The sequence below is a fragment of the Heterodontus francisci genome, chromosome 9 (assembly GCF_036365525.1).
Source record: "Heterodontus francisci isolate sHetFra1 chromosome 9, sHetFra1.hap1, whole genome shotgun sequence".
Lineage (NCBI taxonomy): Eukaryota > Metazoa > Chordata > Chondrichthyes > Heterodontiformes > Heterodontidae > Heterodontus > Heterodontus francisci.
The window spans coordinates 91933449-91954810 of NC_090379.1; the positions used below are offsets into that span (position 1 = coordinate 91933449).

The following is a 21362-nucleotide window of genomic DNA, read 5'->3' on the forward strand; positions in this document are numbered from 1 at the left end:
TTGACAGATAGCATTCCATATGGTCCTATTGACAGTACAGGGGTCACCTGTAAGCTGAAAGTGATCTCCCCTTCCCAAGTATGAAACTGGCATTCCATGATAACACATGAATAAGTACAACTGTATTGCATAATTTAATTTCTCTTCACTTACTTTTTACGATTTAAATCTTGAAATAAAGTACAAGTAGTAGTGTCACTTACCTATTTTGTAAACAAGTCCCTATTTCAGGCTGACGTGGAAGGAGGCACTATGCAGAGGCCAAGTGAACTCCACAGAGAGGGAGATAAAAATTGGCAGGCATTTTGGGCATTATTTTGTGGCCATTTACACAGCACAAATAGCTAATGCTCAGAAGCAGGTTTTGTCTTTGTGCTCTGTCTTGTCCAAGAATTCTACTGGGCAGGACAGACTAAAATGAGCAGGGGAAATGTGTACAATTTTTTAAAGTTACATGAAGAGCAGTTATAAACCAAGAAGGTTTTCAAGGTTCATGGATTCTGAATTGCCAGCTTGCTTTGTTTTTTGCACTCCACTTTACCTCATTACATGATTAATAGCTGCTGTTTTATAATAAAACCTTGCTTGATGCAGTCTGTTTTGCATTCATTGTTACATACTATTTTTGTTCACAAATTCTGAAAGAGTTCACTGGAATAATTTTGTTGTTTGGTATAAAATTAAAAAAATGTTTTGGTTTTCTCATTTCATTAGTAATTATTTAATTTATGATATGGAAATAGTTGTTTGGCAAATGGGAATGAGACTCGGTAATGTAATATAACAATATGCGCCCCATGATCTCTGGGACCAGAGTTTGAATCTATCCCTGGGTGAGAGGTCAAATTAAATAAAATTAGTCTTGACAGTCTTGACCCAGATTCTAGTAGGCACGGGTCCACAAAACTAATCGAGGAGAGGCTTTTGGGACAGGGACCAATCTTTCCTGTTCGATTACATCTTCATGTTCCAAGAACAGCTCAAAAGAGCCTGTGCAGTGACTCAGGAGCATCTAAAAACCTCCCAGGCAGCTATGAAAAGGTAGGTGGATAAACATGCCAAGGCCAGAACATTTCAGCCCGGAGACCAGGCGTTAGTGCTGTTACCAATACAGGGAGAACCATTGAAAGCTCTGTTCAGTGGCCCGTACAGAGTAATAGAGAATTAGCCAGGTGAATTATATAATTGACACCCCAGATCATAGGAAAAAGCAAAGGCTATGCCACATCAGTATGTTAAATAAGTACCGCAGCTGAGAAGGGGACAAACAAGCCCAAGTCTGTCAGGCAGTCAGAAAGGAGGGCGAAAGGGGGAGGACAAGTTAGAGGGAGGCCTGGAGGATTCCTAAATTGAACCCCCTACCGTCCCATTAGCTAACACTGAAATGTTAGAAGAGTATGGTGTCTACTTTTCCTATTTAAATGCAAAACAAGGCAGCTCACGGATTTTCAAGGGATCTGCAGGGACAAACCAGGGTGCACAACCCTAACCTGACACGATGTGGATGTGGGAGAGACCCCTCCCATAAAACAAAATCCCTATTGCCTAGGTCCCAGGATACTGACCCAAGTTCAGGAGGAAATTCAGTATATGCTGGAGCACAAACTCATTGAGCCCAGTCAGAGCAGTTGGAGTTCCTCAGTTGTGCTTGTGCCAATCGTGGATGGAAAAAAAAAAACTAGAGTATGAGCATGACGGACTGATGACTGTGTGTGTACAGTTCCTTTTTAATTCACGACCTCATCGTGAAATGTTCCTGATGTCACATTTCATTTCGCATGGTGGGGAAGTGTCACGCCAACTTGCTTTGTTGAATGATAATTTACTTTACTTCACTGACTGGAGATCTGAATTTATATTTTTTGAAGAAATTTGAGAACAGATGAAGGATGACTTTGCTAGCAGCTTAAGATGGTCATCTAATTTGCAATACTGGATGCTACATTGCAAGGCCTGTGACGACCGAGACGGAATGTCTGCTCATTCTCCAGCAAGAACCAAGACCCAGGAAGTTTAAGGGAACTGCTTGTTTTTCTTTTAGACAGAAGAAATACTGCTAACTGCTATGTTTGAATCACTGGGGGACTGTTATGTGACAAGCCCCTCCCCATCTGTGGTTTTAAGCTTGTTTCCCTACAACTGAAAGGAGAAGCTCTTGACACATGCAGACCCAAGTGGTGTTCCCTCTCTCTCCATTCCAGCTTGAAAGCTTCAAATCTTGCTTGTTGACTGACCACCTTTGCATACTCCAGCTACCATCAGAAACCCCTTTGGAGGAAATCATCCACATCGCTGTCTCCATGGGACTCACTGAACCAGTCATCTACCTCTTCAAACTAAAAGCATCAGGACCACCGAATTCAGCTGGAAGCCAGCCGAATTACCAAACCTCACAGACTATATGCCCCTTTTCCTATGGACTCTAACTCAACCAATCTACCTTTCCACACTCTAACCTATTTGTGTGTGTGAGTGAATGTTGGCGCATAGTTTATTATTTTTATTAGTTTGGTTTAGGTACAATAAAGTTAACCTCTCTCTTTGTTCAACTCGAGCAAACCTGTCTGGTTCTTGTTATGATCCTAGTAAGTAATTAATCAAACGTACTGAATTGGCCAGTACATCTGCTTTAAGAAAGAATTAAACTTGTGATCAACCAAGGAGAGGGAAAAGCGGGAAGCCCTCCCACCCCTCCTCACTTGACTGTAACAATACAAAATTATACATGCATTTGGTAGCAGTTAAAGAGGGAATGCAAATGTGGAATTGGGGGATACTTTTTCTGTGCCCAAAAAAGTAACTTTAATGTCTGCTTAACTCGTGTGGTACCAGACTGAGGAGTGCTTGATATCAACACAGGGACCAAAAGTTTAAATTTCATCCAACCACCAACATCAACTCGATTTAATTTCAAAATTCACTAAAAAAAAATCCACATGAAAAAAATTGCATCTTTTATGTTTCTGTTTGTATTGTAGCTGTGGTTTAGTGCAATAAAATCGACTCGCATAGAATCTTACAGCACAGAAGGAGATCATTCAATCCATATGCCTGTGCTAGCTCTTTGAAAAAGCTGTCCAATTTAGCGTCGCACCCCTATTTTTTCTCATAACCCTGCAAATTAGTCCCCTTCCGGTACACGTTCAATTGCCTTTTGAAAGATTCTGTGGAATCTGCTTCCTTTCAGGTATAGTGTTCCGGATGTTAACAACTTACTGACAAAATTTCTCCTCATTTCCCCTCTGTTACTTTTGCTAATTATTTTAAATCTTTGCCCTTTGGTTACTGATGCACTTGGCAGAGGAAACAGCTTCTCCCGACTTGTTCTGTCAAAATGCCTCGGAATTTTGAATATTTCTAGGTCTTTTAACTTTTTCTGCTCTAAGGAAAAAAATCCTTGGTAAACCTCCTCAATCCCCTCCCCAAGCATTTGATATCCTTCCACAAATGTCGTGCTCAGACTTTTACACAATACTTAAGCTGAGGACTATTGTGATTTGTAAAGATTTAGCATGATTTCCTTTTTTTTAATTCAATGCCTCAATTTACAAAGCCAAATATCCCATGTACTTTCTTAACCATCCCATCATCTTGCCTTGTCACCATCAAAGATTTGTAACTTGGCCAAGGGTCTTTTCTTACCACTGTGGGGGAGAATCCTTAGCTGAGGGAAATAGAAAACATTTTGAAAGCTCCGATGTGGATAATGGCATCGTCAAAGCAGATGCAAAGGAGACTCTGGAAAGCAAATGAAATCCTTTTGAGGAACTGGGAATCCTTTGAGGTAGTGGGGTGGCAAGAAGTACAATTGAGCTCGTTGTGTAATAGATATTAGTAGACAGAGATGGCGATATAGAAGTTCAGGAAAGGAAGGATGGGAATTAGAAGCAAAAATTAATAAAATTCTCCCGTGCAGAGCAGTACAGACGCAGTCATCTGTACATTAGAAGAAGAGAACCGGAAGGGGGAATGAGTAGGAGTGGAATGAAGAATGCTCAACATACTCTACGAAAAAGGAGACATGGGACCTATGTGTTTTTTTCATAGTGACACCTTTTACTTGGAGTTAGTGAATGGAGTTAAAGGACGTTTCATTTTTGTAGAAATAATTGTTGTATTTCTGTTGCCCTCACTGTGATTTTTAATAAATACTGACTAATATTGATAACTAGTATAAAGTGGAGCAAGAGTAGATAAGCGGCCCGATGTAAAGCAGCGCGGTGAGATGCCCAGCAAAGTTTAAAGCAGCGTGGTGACAGACCCGGCCCGGTATAAAGCGGCGGGGTGAGGGACCCGGCCCGCTGCAAAGCGGCACTGACAGGAAAGCAGTGAGTTTGAAACAGACAAAAAAATTAAAAAGTGGCATCACAACGTAAGGAGGAATGATAGGGGTAAGCTATAGTTGCCTTACAGCCGAACAAACAGTTTGAAATAACTGTTAGTTGACATAACAGGGCAACTGATACTCTGTGTATGCACATCACTTTGCGCGAACTGGAAAAACCATATATGTGGGCAATACCACCAAGTACTTGAACTTTGAGTTTCTAATTTTGAGAGGCGTATGGCGTCACGATACTGCACATGGGAAGCTGAAAGTTTTGTATTTCGCACGTTTTGGGATGTTATCACCCTCCCAGTGCTGAGAAGAAGCGGGAAAGTGAGACTCCCTTGCTGATTGGAAGGAACAGGTGAGCACTGCAGAATCTCCTGAGAATGTGGCACTCTCAAAACAGTATTCAGTGTTGAACAGCAGTGAGGGCAATGACACCTGGGGAGTGTTGTCAGAAGCAAATCCATGCCAGACGTGGATGCAGAGGGGGCACAATTATAGAATTGCAGTTGTTATAGGTCTATCAACAGAAGCAAGATGCAAGATTATTTTGACCTTAAAAGTAGCTCTCTGGAGAGAGACACCCAGAAAGAAGCATCACCAAATAACTTACCCAGCTAAGGGCTGGGAAAAATTCAGCATAAGAGGCGCCGTGCTATAAAAGTCTCCATTTTTAACTTATGCAGCAGTGAAATTGGAAGTGCCCCTCTGTCTTCAAACTGAACTTTCAACCAAGAGAGAAATCTACAAACACCTTAGGCCTGCAACCAACGTGAACTTGACTTACGAGAAAAGTCAACAGGTTTACCATGAACCCTGAAATCTATTTCACTTGAAAACCGCTTACCTCTTTTTCTCTCTATCTGTTTCTTTTGTGTGTGTGTGTGTGTGTGTGTGTGCACAATGAATGTGTGAGTGGATGCATTTGCGACAATTTTGGGATAAGGTGTATTGCTCAATAACTAACTAATTGATTTTCTGTTTTTAAACCTACAAGTAGACCTGCCATGTCTGTTTATTTGACAAATAAAACAAGGGTTAAACCCTGATAACAAAACAACACTTGCTGCGGTCAGGTGGGAGTTGAACAGTGGGTACCACCCAAACCCCTCATCACGTGGCTGTAACAGCTTGAAGATAATAATTTGCAGCATTATGAGGAAAATTCGGGGTGTGTGGCTAAATTGACAGCTCTTCGAAAGAGCAGGCACGATGGCTGAACGACTCCTTTGTAAGATTCTATAACTTTTATGATTATTTGTTAAGAAAATCTCTAAAGCCTCAGGATTTTGGTGTGTTTTGCAGTGCCACTGTTGCTAATGATTTGATTTTTAAGTTATGCCAGCCTAGTATAGCAAACATTAGACAGAGGGGAAAGCTCCTTCTGCTGTGTCCAAGCAATATGCATTAACTCCATATGATCGACTTCTCCTGCCCGAGTAAAATACTGCATTTTTCTTATGGCCCTATGACTAAGGCTAGCAAATCTGACAAACTTTGCCCCTTATTGATATTGTAACATGGTTAAAAATATCAGAATGGCTCATTGACCATACAACTCATTCCGTGGTACATCCCCAGCCTGTCGAGATTAAATTTGAATATACATTGTAACCGAAGAAACTTTCCATTACTCTACTGACTTTAGCCCCTACTCCCACTTAACATTCAAGAAAAAAGCCAACAGCACATTAATAATGCTTTGAGCAATTTGGAAATTATAGGAATTTAACTTGAGGCATTATATGTTCTTATAAATTGAGTAATCCTGAGTGTACTTTTATTAAAGTATCAAAATAAAATTGCCAACTGATGAAACGGAATTTGTAAATGATATTGGGAATGTTGATTTGCACATGAACCCTTTTAACCCATGACTTGTTGCATTTATTGGGCTAACTGTAATGTCTTGATCCATTATATGAATGAAATTCTTCCTTCTGTTGCGAATCAAGTGTCAAGTAACATCGAAAAATGTTAAATGTTGACAGTCTCCCCAGAATTTGAAGAAATGGCCATGTGTTAAAAAAAGTAGTAAAATTAGTTTTTGTGGAGAAGACTGGCTCTTGATTATTCAAGAAGAGACCTAGATTACACAAGACTACTCCCGTGGAGCCTTTGTTAAGAAGGCTGCTGATCCATCATGTTCTTTTCTGCAGAAAGCTACAGATCATGAGTAAAGAAAAAAGCTAACTAATCTTAAATGACCATTTTTGAGTATAAAGGTAGAGAGTTGTGATGCAGTGGGATGTTGAAGGATACAAACTTATGGGAAGAAAAATGATCTAAGTGCAACTTCCATGTGCTGTGTTGAAATCACTAAGGCAAAAAATGGAAGGCAGTAAAACCAGGACTTGAGCATGTAAATCAAGGCTGACACTCCAGTGCAGTACTGAGGGAGTGCTGCACTGTTGGCGGTATCATCTTTTGATTGAGACATTAAACTGAGGCTCCATCTGTCCTCTCAGGTGGACGTAAAAGATCCCATGGCACGATTTGGAAGAGCAAGGGAGTTATCCCCAGTGTCCTGGCCAATATTTATCCCTCAATCAGCATTGCAAAGACAGATTTATCTGGTCATGATCACATTGCTGTTTGTGGGAGCTTGCTGTGTGCAAATTGCCTGCTGCATTTTCTATGTTACAAAAGTGACTTTATTTATTTGGCTGTAAAACACTTTGGGACATCTGAGGTTGTGAAAGATGCTATATAAGTGCATGTCTCTGTCGTCTTGTTATCTTGTACTGTAGGTTGTAATGATGCGTGAAGATTTACAAATACATCCTTGGTGACACTTGGAGGAATATCCAGACACCTGTTACACTGAATCATTCTTTTTGTGCTTGTTTTCTCATATCTAACAATAATTTGATTCATGGTTTGCCTTAATTATGATAGGGTTCAATGAATTGGCTTTCGCCCAGATTTTGGAAAGTTTGACCTTCTGTGACCCTTGCTTGTCAGCCAACTTGATCCCTGATCCCAACTATTGAATTTGAGGAGCTGTATTAAACTTTTTTTCAAAACATTTACATTTTTGAATAAGAGTTTCAATTAGAGCTCTGCCAAGGCAAGCCTAGTCACAGTATGTCCCTTACCAAATCAGACTATTTCAAGATGGGCAAAGGAGAATCCAACTTCATAGCCTAGTAAGACATTGCACAATATGATTAGATTTTCCCATTTTTCGAATGAGGCAGATTTCTGCAAAAATGAAGCTCTCCTCATTTCACTTTATTGAATTTTGTATCAGAGATTTTATCTGACTGCATAACAACAAAAATCTTGTATTTATATTGTAACTTTAACAACATAATCAAACATCCCAAGACATTTCACAGGAGCGCTATGAAGCAAAATTGGTCAAAGAGCCACATAAGGCGATATTAGGGCAGATGGCCAAAAGCTTGCTCAAAGAGTTTGGTTTTGAGGAACTTCTTAAAGGTGGAAAGATAGATAGAGAGGTGGAAAGATTTAAAGATGGAATCTGGAACTTAGGGCTAAGGCATGGCCACCAATGGTGGAGCAATTAAAATTGGGGGATACCCGAGAGGCCAGAATTAGATGAATGCAGATATCTTGGAGGGTTGTGGAGCTGGACGAGATTACAAAGATAGGAACATAGGAGCAGGAGTAGACCATTCAGCCCATCGAGCCTGACCTGCCATTCAATACGATCATGGCTGATCATTCACTTTTTCCCACACTATCCCCATATCCCTTTATATCATTGGTATTTAGAAATCTGTCAATCTCTGCTTTAAACATACTCAATGACTGAGCTTCCACATAGGGAGGGACGAGGCCTTGGAAGAACTTGAAAGCAAGGATGAGAATTTTAAAATTGATGTGTTGCTTAACCGAGGGCCAATGTAGGTCAGTGAACACGGATAATTGGTGAACTGGACTTCGTGCGACTAAGGACATGGGCAGCAGAGTTTTGGATGATGTCAGATTTGCAGAGGGTAGAATGTTGGAGATCAGCCAGGAGTGCTTTGGAATAGTCAGGTCTGGAAGTAACAAAGATATGGATGAGGGTTTCAGCAACAAATGAGCTGAGGCAGGAGCAGAGTTGTGCAATTTTAGGGAGGTGGAAATAGGTGGTCTTAGTGATGGCGTGGATATATGGTTGTAAGCTTGGGAGTCAAATATGATACCAAGGTTGCAACCAGTCTGGTTCAGCTTCAGACAGTTGCTAGAGAGAGGGATAAACTCTATAGCTAGGGGACAGAGTTTTGTAGTGGAGACTGAAGACAATGGCTTCGGTCTTCCCAATGCTTAGTTGGAGGAAATTTCTGCTCATCTGTTATTGGATGTTGGACAATTTAAAAATAGAGGAGGAGTCGAGAGACGTGGTGGTAAGGTAGAGCTGGGTATCATCAGTGTACATATGAAAAATAACATACATTGTAGCAGCTGGAATCAAGTTAGTTTCAAAATAATTAACAGCTGAGGAAGAGGAAAGTTCCTTGCTGGAAAAGTGTTGAGTATTGTGGAGCTATATTTTCAACCATCAATCTTTCTGGAGTCATTTTCTACAGGAACAGTTCATTGCCCGTGTTAACCACTTGGTAGGTACACATTCCAGATATCACACTTTGAGATAAGTTTGTACTGGGCGTCAAGTTGTTTGCCAAGTTTTCTCCCCCAACTTCTTGCATCATAGTTTCCATTGATCCCCTTTGTTCAGGCTACTCATTTATACTGTTACCCTTATTGAATTGGTTAATTTTTCCATTTTCTATTATGAATGTTAATGTAAATTTCCACTCCAATTGTCAGGACTGTGTTTATAGGGGGTTTACTGTTGTTCTGAGACTACAGCTTCTAGACTGTTTTGTGAATTATGGGCTTTAGGGCTGCAGCAGAGCAGTTCCTAGTATCAAAGAAAGTTGAGTCGCTTTTGAATTGAAGGACTCTACATCAAAAGTTCTCTTTGCCAAAAAATGTCTTGCGCATTTCCTACCTGTCCAACTCAACAATTACTTTTCCAAAATACAATTCCTGAAACCACTTTTTTTTTTCAAAAGATGAACTCTTTTGAGCCTGCAGTCACTGAGATGTGCAGGGGTTGCTAAGCAATAGACTGTTTAACTAGTGACGTTGAAGTTTGTTACTACTTTCAGGTTTTCATTTGGGGTGCAACTCTCAACTGGTTGAAACTGTTATCTCTCACAGTTAAAATTATTCTTGGTCTAACCATCTTTAAAGCTATAGAATTTGTTTCACTTATGCTGACAAAATATAAAGAGGCTTTGTATTAAGAAAGACCTTTTCGGAAGCATAGAGCATCTATTTTAGAAACTAGAAAGCCACCTACAATGGTTGATTAGTGGAAACAGGCTAATTCTTAAAGTTGCTTTAATACTTAATGCTGCAATTTTACAAAAACAGTGCTGAATTCTGAAGTAAATTTGTCAGTATTATGCCAATGAAAATATTTGTGTCTTTCAATGTACAAAGTGCCACAAGTGATTCTCTTCTGTTTACTTTCCCAACACTCCACCCACACATTGGCAGCTGTTGAGCCATTTTATCTTCAGCCTAGTCTAAAAAGGCCATTTGTATATTTGTGTGAGTAATTTTGAATAGAGTACTGTGCAGACACTGAGCTGTAGCCAGAAGTTTACAAAAGTTCAGCTCCTTTGAGCCAAACTGAACACTCTTCCCAAAGCAATGGTGGGACAGTTATTTTATGTATTCTGGACCCCATCCTGTTTGATTCTTGTTGCTATTTGCAGCACATTTTCTAGACACAAAGTATTCTTCTATCATGTATCTGGGGTTAGTGGCCAATTTAAGCCACCTTTACATCATAGCCCTTCCATGAATGACAGCCACAATTACTGCAGCAATATAAAGGGGTGACTGGTTGAGGAGAGACTCTCCTCAAGAGGCAGTGTTTACTTGCACTTCTGCTGGCAGGAGTGTAAATCGCCATTGTCTGTAGCAACCTGGCATCCATTTGTTCTCTGACCGTTGATGGCCCGAGAACTTAAACCTGCCCAATCAGGAACGCTGTGCAGTTTTCACATTCATGCAAACTTCGGAAGACTCTCCCAACCATTGGGGATTCTTACTTTTCAATACCTGCATGTGCTTTCTCCACTGGTACTGTGCAAGTGGCCTTGTAAGTGAAGCTAGATCAACAGCAGCAGGAGCTCAATCACAGTGCAAATCATGTTATCAGTGTAAATGGGCCATTATTTGCAGCAAAAAAAAATTGTTGGGGATGTTCCCGTACCTTTTGCTGTTTAAAGCAGATTTTGGTAGCATGGGCATCTTTTTAATGGTAATAATTTCTGTTACGACTGGGTGAGGAAAGGGTCTCAGACTCCCCTCTTGACCCTTTCCTGGTTTGGCCATAACAGGGTTTATCTTTTAAAACGCAGTTTTTAGCTTAACACTTCAGTAAGTCCTTGCTCACTGCTCTCTAATTGTAATTTCAAAGGAACCACTCAGACAGGTTTTCTTAGGTTTAAACAAGATGTAAGTTTATTAGCCTTACCACTCAACTCAGTTGAAATTACTAAAATATGTGATGCAACCACACTAGCATGCATACGAGATATACACAAATAGATACAGAGAGGAAGAAAGAATTGGTGGGGGGGCGGGTGGTGGTTGAAGTAGTAAATGGAATTCAGTTACTGTCTTTAGTTTTGCTGTAAAGTCCTTGGTTGGAATTGTGGTCTTGTAGTTCTCGTTGGGTCCCAATGCACACTTTCAAATTTGCTTCTCTGCTACCAGAAGGCTGAAGTGGTCCTCTGTCTTGAGGCTTAAGCTGCTTCCGTGGGTCCCTGGGACTTTGATAGAGAGGCAAGGAGAGAGAGCTCCCTTCTCTTTGGTCTTCAAATTGCAGTCTGTTCAAACCTTTTCTGTGAGGCTCAATTCAAACAGTTCCCAGTCTGGCCAGCAGGTAAGTCCTGTCACCAGCTTTTTGTTTGAAACAGCATCTTCTGCGAAGGTTGTTGATTCTCAAAGTTCTCCAGTCACACTCGGTGGGGTGTGGAGCTCTGGCTGTAACACAAACAAAGAAGGTTGATTATTATGATTGCCCAGACCAATCCTGTTAATTGAATCAGTGAGCACTCCCATTGTCTCTCTATGTAACTGTCTCTCAGAATGCAACCATGTTTCAGCTGTCCAACTCTTTTTTTAAACAAGTACTGTGCAATGTCCAGCAAAAGGGTTCAAGTCGTGTTTCATCTGACGAAATTAATATGTTTCCATTTGGCAGGTGTGGTTTCTGTCACAATCTGCTTCTCCCACTCATTACTGCCATTCCCCCCACCCCCATCTTAAAATGACTTAGGAGAATCTGTCTCAAATGCAATACAAACAAAAGGTTTACACAAAATGAACTCTTCGGTTCCTGAGCATAAAACTGCTTTCACAGAGTGGAAGGAACCCAAAACAATGAATTTGCCATAGCACATTTCTCTACTGATATTTGAAACCCATGCAAAATGATGGAAACTGAGGATTAAAATAATTTTCTGTGATGTTACAAAATAGCTGTTACACAATTCATAAAGTATATCATTAATTCTCTGTATTTTGCACATTGCAATTTTTATGTTATTCATTAATACCTTACCTGTAGGTGAATACTGCAAAAGCATTTACAGGCTTGATAAGCATTCGTTAATGCTTTCTGACATACTGCAAATGAAGATTTATTACATATCAAAAAAAACCTGAATCAAAACATCTGTTTTGTCATTGGCTTGCAAGTTTATGTTCTTGATAACCCAATTCATGCTGCTACTTTCCATCTCATTGTTTTTCTATAATGATCCCAACCTAAGCTGTAACCTTTACTGGTGAAATTAAATCAAAGCCATTTCCAAATAGTGTGTAATTAAAAGGTGATTGTATTAACTTGCATTTAAAGCAGAGCAAAAATGTTCACCCAGCGACTATGGTTTCTTTCCACCTTCCCTTTTTCAAACTTTGAGAGCTGCTATGTGGCCTGGTGTGTGACAGGATGTGGGATTGATAATAGGTGGCACATTACCAAGATCAAGTATGCAAGTTTGTGCCTGCATCCCCCACATGATCTCTGCTCAGCTGTTGAGATTAGTTTAGTTACTGCTCTACAGAGAGATAAGGTGGGAGAATACAAGCACCCTTGAACCACATAGCTCCCAGCAGCCAGTTACAGAGCAGCAAACTGGACAGTCTTTGGAGTGAGTTGCCCACTTTCTAAGCATGGGAAAGGTGCCTCTTGACTGTCAGTGTCTCAGCTGAAAAAGGAGAAAGTAGTTTTTTAAAGACTTTTTTTTTGAACAAACAGTTTTGGTACATTATATGTTATGGTTTCCCAGCACGTAACATTTATGCACAGACTTGGGACATGATAATATTTTCCATTCAGTTGGAAAACTTAGAAGTAGGAACTTATTAATCTGAACTGGTAAATAATCGTCTGTGTGCCATGAATTGCTGATATTTTGCACAGAATGCTTTTGGTACATTTTTGAAGTAAAAGTGTTGCTAACAATTATTTACTTCACTTCCCCCGCCCCCATTTATAATGTCAGAAGAAAAGAATTTCATGAAGCAGTTTTCTGCGCAGAATGTCTATTCTCAAACTGCTTACGACGACTGAATAAGTACAAAACAAATAAAGGCAATGTATCCTTCCTTAAACAGTTCTTCAGCATTGGCTTACAGCCCTGTTCCTTTAGAAAGTGCCTCATTTATATTGCAGGGCTGTTTCTGTAGCAGCTGGTTTGACTTTAAAACAATGGGTGTGTGTGCCGATGCAACTGTAGAGGCCACTGAGTACCACATAGAACACCACAAAATTGGCTGCTGCCATCGCCAGAATTTCACCTTGTAACTCCGTAATCTTGAGTTCCTTAGGTGTAGGGCAATGGAAAAAGTAGCACACCTATTACAGGAGGTTGCCTCCCCATTGTGTTCCACCAAAATTTCCTGAGGTTTCAGCAAAGTATGCTGGTAGGCACAGAGAAAGTGTACTTGCACCTCAATTTCCTCTGGCAACCCTCACTGGATACCTGGTACAAGGGCCTCCCACCATATCCCTGCTGACTTCAGGGAACCCAACAACAGCCTGAAGATTTCAGACAGGCAAGAAAATCTTTCAGCTCACTCCTCGCCCTCCAACCCCAATCCATTCCCCTGACAATCTGAAGGTCAGCAGCCAGAAATATAACTACAGGCCTACAGCTGCTCCCATCTTAACAGTTGCACAACTCTTCCAGAAGGTGGGTCGATGGCTAAAATCTACTTGAGCCATCCAAATGGATAAGGGGAGGAAAAACGGGAAAACCTCCTCAAATGCACTTGTTGGGCCCATTGGATAGAGGAAAATGTACCCTCATTTTCTCTATTTGAAACTAAGTTACAGCACTTTAAATGTAAAATAAAACCCCACTGGTTTACAGTGCAAGAAAGACCTCTAAGAAGGAATCCATTTGTTCGAAAGAGCTCATAGAAACATAGAAAATAGGAGCAGGAGTAGGCCATTCTGCCCTTCGAGCCTGCTCCGCCATTCATTATGATCATGGCTGATCATCCAACTCAATAACCTGTTCCTGCTTTCTCCCCATATCCTTTGATCCCTTTAGATCCAAGAGCTATATCTAACTCCGTCTTGAAAACGTACAATGTTTTGGCCTCAACTGCTTTCTGTGGTAGCGAATTCCACAGGCTCACCACTCTCTGGGTGAAGAAATTTCTCCTCATCTCAGTCCTGAAAGGTTTACCCTGTGTCCTTAGACTATGACCCCTGGTTCTGGACTCCCCCACCATCGGGAACATCCTTCCTGCATCTACCCTGTCAAGTCCTGTTAGAATTTTATAGGTTTCTATGAGATCCCCCCTCACTCTTCTGAACTCCAGAGAATATAATCCTAACCAACTCAGTCTCTCCTCATATGTCAGTCCCGCCATTAAAGGAATCGGGCTGGTAAACCTTCGCTGTACTCCCTCTATAGCAAGAACATCCTTCCTCAGATAAGGAGACCAAAACTGCACACAATATTTCAGGTGTGTCTTCACCAAGGCCCTGTATAATTGCAGCAAGCCATTCCTGCTCCTGTACTCGAATCCTGTCGCTATGAAGGCCTGTTGGACCTGCATGCTTACCTTCAGCGACTGGTGTCCGAGAACACCCAGGTCTCGTTGCATATTCCCCTCTCTCAGTTTATAGCTGTTCAGATAATCTGCCTTCCTGTTTTTGCTACTAAAGTGGATAACCTCACATTTATCCACATTATACTGCATCTGCCATGCATTAGCCCACTCGCTTAACTTGTCAAAATCACCCTGAAGCACCTCTGCATCCTCCTCACAACTCACCCTCCCACCCAGTTTTTTTTTCAATCTAGGGAACATGTTGCACAGAAGACAAAGGACGGAATGATAAACCGTAATCTTCGAATAGAAGAATGCAATAGTTTGCAGTTTTTTTTTCCACGGTCATTGCCCAGGTTGAATTCAGCTACTCATTTGTTGTATTTTGGTATTCTGTTTGAGGTTAAAAGAAAATTCTGGTGTGAACAGTTTGGCCCAGTCAACAACATGGCATTAGTTGGTGACCCTCGAAGTTAGTGAGCACAAGATTAACTTTTAAAAAAATTCTATTGCTGCTTTCCTAAGTTTTTCAATAATTAGACATGATTGCAATATGTTGATGTACCTGGATGCTGATGCAGCAGTTCGAGTCTTTCCTACCATATATAACATTTTAATTTGAATTTCTTTAGCTGTATCATATACCTTCTCCAGACTGCCTCCCAGTCATATGCCTATAGCAGAGTTCTTAATTTCCAAACACTTGGCCTCCTGGCGCAAGGTGGTTCGACAGAGAAAGACAGAGTCTTCACACAGGCCTTTCTGGAAGCTCTTGGCATAAACTGAATTAACAATTTTTGAGAGACCAGGATTTTAAATGAAAAGTTCTTTGGCTGCTTTTCAGTCCTATGCTGGCCACTGCTTCAGCAGTTGTTCTACCCAAAATGTCCAGAGCCATCTCCTCCATGGCGGTCAGAACATGCAGGCACACCTTTCCCCCATTGGTTAGCTCCTTCCGCCTCCAGTTGCATGCCCCTTCTCCTGCAAGAGAGAGCGAAGTGTGTAAGTGAATGTCATGCAGTCTGTTCTAGAGATATAGCTGACATGGCTGAATAGCTGCCAGTGTGTGGAAGCTGAGATGTGAGTGTGAGGCTTGAAACAGTGCTAAGTGTGTGAGGGTGAGGTGAAGCATACCAGGGTTGATTGATAGAGATTATTGACAGGTTGTTATGAAAGTGAGGACTCGTGTTTAAAATTGTGGAAATGGATTCATTTGAAAGACTGAAGAGATTCCATAGTGCTGGACTTCCTTTTTTTTTGAAAAAAAGGTCACTGGAAGGACTTGAGAGTTTGTTTTAAAACAACTTTACTGGATACCACTGTCTTAAGCTAAATATATAGCAGGAGCCTTGCTGACTAGGGGAAGTTGTTTACCGAGAAGTGGCATGTCAAAATTTATGGTGGTCAAGAGTTGTTTTCATTTTAGATATTGTTTTGAGTCAGATGGGTGTGAGCCTGCAAAGAGATAAGCCACCAGCTCATCCTTTTTCCACCTCTTTGAAACCCCTGATGCCGCATTTCTCCTGGAAAGCCTGCCAGGCTAATCATCGATGTCGCCTGAAGAGAACTGCTCCAAAAAGATCCCGGTTGGAATCGGGAAAACTCTCCACTGGAATCAGCACAAAGGAAGATGATATCCCCAGGACATCGTTGTAGCAGTTCCTCAGGACAGTATCCTAGGCTCAACCATCTTCAACTGCTTCATCAATGACCTTCACTCCATCATATGGTCAAAAGTGGAAATGTTCACTGATTGCACAGTGTTCAATATCATTCTTGACTTCTCAGCTAATGAAGCAGTCCCTGCCTGCATGCAGCAAGACCTAGAAAACATCCAGGCTGGGGCTGTTGTGTAACGTGAATGTTATTTGCCACTTAAGTGCCAGGCAATGACCATTTCCAGCAAGACGGCATTCAATAGCATTACCTCCCCCCCCTCCCCCCACCCCACAACATCCTGCGGGGTGTCACCATTGACCAGAAACTTAACTGAATCAGCCACATAAATTCTGTAGCCACAAGGGTAGGTCAGAGATTGGATATTCTGCAGCAAGTGACTCTCTTCCTGTCTCTCAAGCCTTTCTACCACCTACAAGGCACAAGTCAGGAGTGTAATGGGTGCGCTCCTATGCCTGGATGAGACAACAGTCAAGAAGCTTGACACCATCCAGGACAAAGCAGCCTGATTGATCGGCACCCCATCCATGGTTAAAAAGTGATTAAGAAGGCATATGGCATGCTTTCCTTTATTAGCCGATGCATTGACTATAAGATCAGGGAGGTCATACTAGAACCGTGTATTATGCTAGTTAGACCACAGTTTAAGTACTGTGTACAGTTCTGGTCAGCACATTACAGGAAAGATTGAACTGGAGAGGGTGCAGAGGAGATTTATGAGGGTATTTCAGGGCAGCAAAATATTAGCTGAGGGAAGATTGGCTCGACTGGGGTCGAATCCCACAGGAATTGGCGTTACGGCTATTGCTCTTCTGCCAACTTGGTCTACCAAAGGCCAGTGAACCTTTGAAAAGAGAAACCTCCTGATGCCTAATATAGTTCTATTCCTGTGGTCCGGATGAAGGGTTGGTGAAACGGGTTTGCATGACACAATGACAAAAAAAAATTGTGTTTGTTTTAGGAATTTTAGATTAGAAAAAAAGACTAGTCAGGTCCAGATGCAAACCATCCTGTTATTTAATGTAGATAAATGTAATCCGTAAGGCTATTGCTAAGCACATTTATGCCAAGCAGGGTTCCAAAGTAAAGACTTTCGAACAGGAAAGAGACCTAGCTGTTGCAGTGCATGAACTCAAGGTTCAGGACCAATGCTGCAAAGCTATTGCAAGCATTCAAAAGGGAACTGGAGGAGTCCTTTGCTGTGGCTGATTAACACAGCATAGAATAAGTGGTTGGGTATTTCTCATGGTCGTTATAATCTCCTGGAACTCGTTTTGATGACCTTTGGCAGTTGGAAATGTTTCCAAGCTTTTTTACCCCTTGATTTTGCTTTTTTTTGGAAAATAAAACCTCTTCAAGCCTATTGCACACATGATTGCATGGCTGCAGCTGATGTGGGCCTGATTTGCAGGGGTGGGGGGTTTCATGACACTCGCGCTCAGGGATAGTCTAAGTGGACTAGCTGGTCTTTTCATGTCTGTTATGTTTGTATGTTCAGACTAAATTTCTTACTTTAAACATTGTTTTATTGTGTTCGTATGCTTTTGCACTATTTCTTCACCTAATTTCTATCTAATGATTTCTTGCTGTACCTTTTATATCTTGGTTGTTCTAATATACACTGTTGGTAGTTGGAAGGGTTAGACCTTGTTCTAATGAAGGCTGCTTTGTAGTGGACTGTTTTCAGAATTCATGGTCCAGTTGTAATGTGAATTTGCTGAAAGTAGTACTTGCTATGTTGAGGGATAATGGTTAGATTCCCTATAAAAGCAGCCCATTCAAACTGCGAAAGCGATAGGAGGTTTGAGGAAAGGGTTGGGAAGGTTGATAAAGTTGATAAATAATACATTTGTTACTTGTCTCATGAAAGCACGATTAGTGTTTATTTTGGCTTCATAGTTGGTTCCTACGTATGCACCGTTGTGCTGGGCAAATCCATCAGAGATTCCGAAAGTTCATGGGTCATTTTAATCTACTGGAGATTAAAGTGACCAATGAAATTTTATTATAATAAAAGCAAAATACTGCGGATGCTGGAAATCTGAAACAAAAACAAGAAATGCTGGAATCACTCAGCAGGTCTGGCAGCATCTGTGGAAAGAGAAGCAGAGTTAACGTTTCGGGTCAGTGACCCTTCTTCGGAAATTTTGTTATTTGTTTTTCTGAAACATGCTTGCATATTGCAGTTGCAATAAAATACAACTATTATTGGTTAGTACTTAAGTTTTTAGAATTGTTTTAATGTTTTCTTAGGACTGATCGTCTTGTCATCTAATTACAGTATTGATCATACAGATTTCTTGACTGAAGTCTTGCACTGTTGGAAACTACATAGAGTCATTGAGTTAGACAGCACAGAAACAGGCCCTTCGGCCATCAAACACCTAACTATTCTAATCCCATTTTCCAGTACTTGGTTGGTAGCCTTGTATGCTATGGCGTTTCAAGTGCTCACCTAAATACTTCTTAAATGTTGTGAGGGTTCCTGCCTCTACCACCTCTTCAGGCAGTGCGTTCCAGATTTTAACCACTCTCTGGGTGAAAAAATTTTTCCTCAATCCCCTCTAAACCTCCTGCTCCTTACATTAAATCTATGCCCCCTGGTTATTGACCCCTCCGCTAAGGGAAAGAGTTTCTTCCTATCGAACCTATCAATGCCCCTCATAATTTTGTATACCTCAATCATGTCCCTCAGCCTTCTCTGTTCTAAGAAAAACAACCCTAGCCTTTTCAGTCTCTCTTCATAGCTCCAGCCCAGGCAACATCCTGGTGAATCTCCTTTGTACCCTCTGCAGTGCAATCACATCCTTCCTATAGTGTGGTGCCCAGAACTGTACACAGTACAGTTAATGCATTTCGAGGTTTACGATTTGAACACTCTACTTTTAGACTTGAATTCAACTTAACACTTATCTGAGAGATAGTTTCTCAGAAAATAATGTATAATTTGGCTGGTGATATAATATTTAGGGAAACTTGCACAGTATTGCTGTACAACAAAATTTAAAGGTGTGCAAACTGAAATGACTTAACAAAATGAAACAGGACATATTTACCTGATTTACATTTCCTAACATTTTTAGTGCTTTAGTTGCTAGTTGAAAATTTTGAGCAGTGTTAGATTCTTATAATTTCTGCCCTAAAATATCAGCCTTGTAATGATTGACCATTGCTTCACATCTATGTAGTACTGTGTATTTGTAATTATAATTATTCCTTCCTCCTGCAGAGATAGAATTCATTGAGGACGTTGTGCCACAGCATGACCTGTGCCCTGAGATCTCTGGCTGTAATCTTCTAAATAAGCAGTGCGTCTGTGAAATCGTTCACTCCTGTGTCAGCCTGTTCACGTACCCTGATCTGGATGCCTGTACTGCTTCCTCAGGACATGTCCCAGGTACAGTAACTTGGTAATTGTGGATGAACATTTTGAAGGTAAATAAGGACAACTGCATGTGGTGTACGCTGATGAATTTATTTTGCATATGGATATATTTGAAATCAATTGTGCACAAGATAAATGGATAGATAATGTTAGCAATATGGAACAATGAGTACATGAAATAAACACTATATATTGAAAATGGTCCTGTGAATATTTTGCCTTGCAATCAGTCCCTTCTGGATATCCAGTATCTGCACAAGAAAATAAATATGCTGTCGAAAAAATTGGCACTGGGACTGCAGTTTTATTTTTCTCTTTCCTGTGCATATTTGCCTTTGAAGGAGCTTGTGGTAAATAGACAGAAGTAGTGCCAAGAAAGCTTTAGTTGCCATTAAGCTGTTTGTTTTAGTCTCCTTTTGTTGTGATAACTTTATGGAATGAATAGTGAAAAATGTTATTTAGTTTTCTTGCTCCAATGTTAAGAAAAATTTGAAAATATTAGTAATCTGATGGATTTTGTCTAGTTCTGGGAAAAAAAACTTTTTGTTTTTGTTTCTCTCAGTAGATTGTTGAGATCGTTAACCATTTAGACAACCATAAGACTATAACTATTCAACTTTGTCACTTTATTTGCTTGCTAATTATGGTTGAGGCATTAAGGTCAGAAGTAGAAGACACTATTGATGAAAACATTTAAAAAGGAACTGAATAAGTGGAAGAAGGTGTGTAAGATACATATGCAGATATGCATGCACATAGACCCTCGTGCACAGGATAGACTTGTCAAGCGGGAAGCATGAAAAGCTAGCAAAGTAGCCTTCACTTAAAGTATCCATGTCTGGATCTTAAGCTTCTGAATACTGGTTTGTTAATTATGACATTACATGTTGCATTCCCATGAACGGCTTAGTTTCATCCTGCAAAGAATAATGAAAATAATGTCTTATTACAGTTTCTGTTGTTCCATTGAGCCTGCTTCAACTTGATGCACCTAATGAACCATCTTTAAGTATAAGACTAATTGTGGTCTGCAACAGGCATTAGTTCAGGAGAGGCATTTTCATCCACAAATTGAGTGTAGTTATCCATGGAACACCTACTGTGAGATTCCTGTAGACAGATGTTGCAACAGAAATCCTTGATTAATGCATGCAGAGTAACCTTTCTCCACACCAGTTTCTCTGCTTTTAATTCCTGTCTACATTTGTATCAGATGTAACAACAATTGAGAACAGTGTTAAAAAAACACCTTTTTGTAGCAATGTCATTCAAACCATTCTACAGAAATTCTTATAATTGTTTTGCAACTTGGTTAAAATTTACATGTACCTGTTTAAAATTTTTTATTATTTACTGAATGTATTTTGTAAACAAATGAAACACGATCAATACCTACCCATTCACCTCTTCATAACTTATTTGCAGCATTGTTTGTATATAACTAGGTTATTGCTGTTGTGATCCGACTTGTATCAGTATCCGACTATTTCTCATATATCCAAAATGGTGCCTCTTAAAATATACAATCCATTGATCTTTAAAGTTTCTTGAATATGTAGCTTCCTCTTTTTCTGTCATAATTTTGCAGAGGTTAAAGGAATTGTAGTATGTTGAATTTCTCCATACTTTGAGCTGTTCTGCAGGAAGATATCTTAACATGCAAGAGCATGTCTCAGTAATACATTGTGCTTTGTGTGCTAGAACCACTGCTGAGAGGCAATCTGAGAAAAGACTTATGTAGCACTCCTGCTCTGACATCATAAAATTTAGTTGCAGTGATGATATGAATGAGAAAGGGATTCAAAATCAAATGCTTTATCACTGGTTTGAAATTATTATAGACGGGAGAATTTTACACTG

At 40.4% G+C, this 21362-nt stretch overlaps 1 protein-coding gene across 3 annotated transcripts in view; it reads left to right on the forward strand.

Annotated features, from left to right (window-relative positions):
- Window positions 1–21362, forward strand: part of LOC137373908 (cysteine-rich motor neuron 1 protein-like) — a 359636-nt gene that overhangs the window by 41963 nt on the left and 296311 nt on the right. For all 3 annotated transcript variants that reach the window (XM_068039487.1, XM_068039489.1, XM_068039490.1), the window contains exon 2: window positions 19347–19514. In XM_068039487.1, the coding sequence (XP_067895588.1) occupies window positions 19347–19514 (168 nt within the window). The remainder of the gene's footprint in view (window positions 1–19346; window positions 19515–21362) is intronic.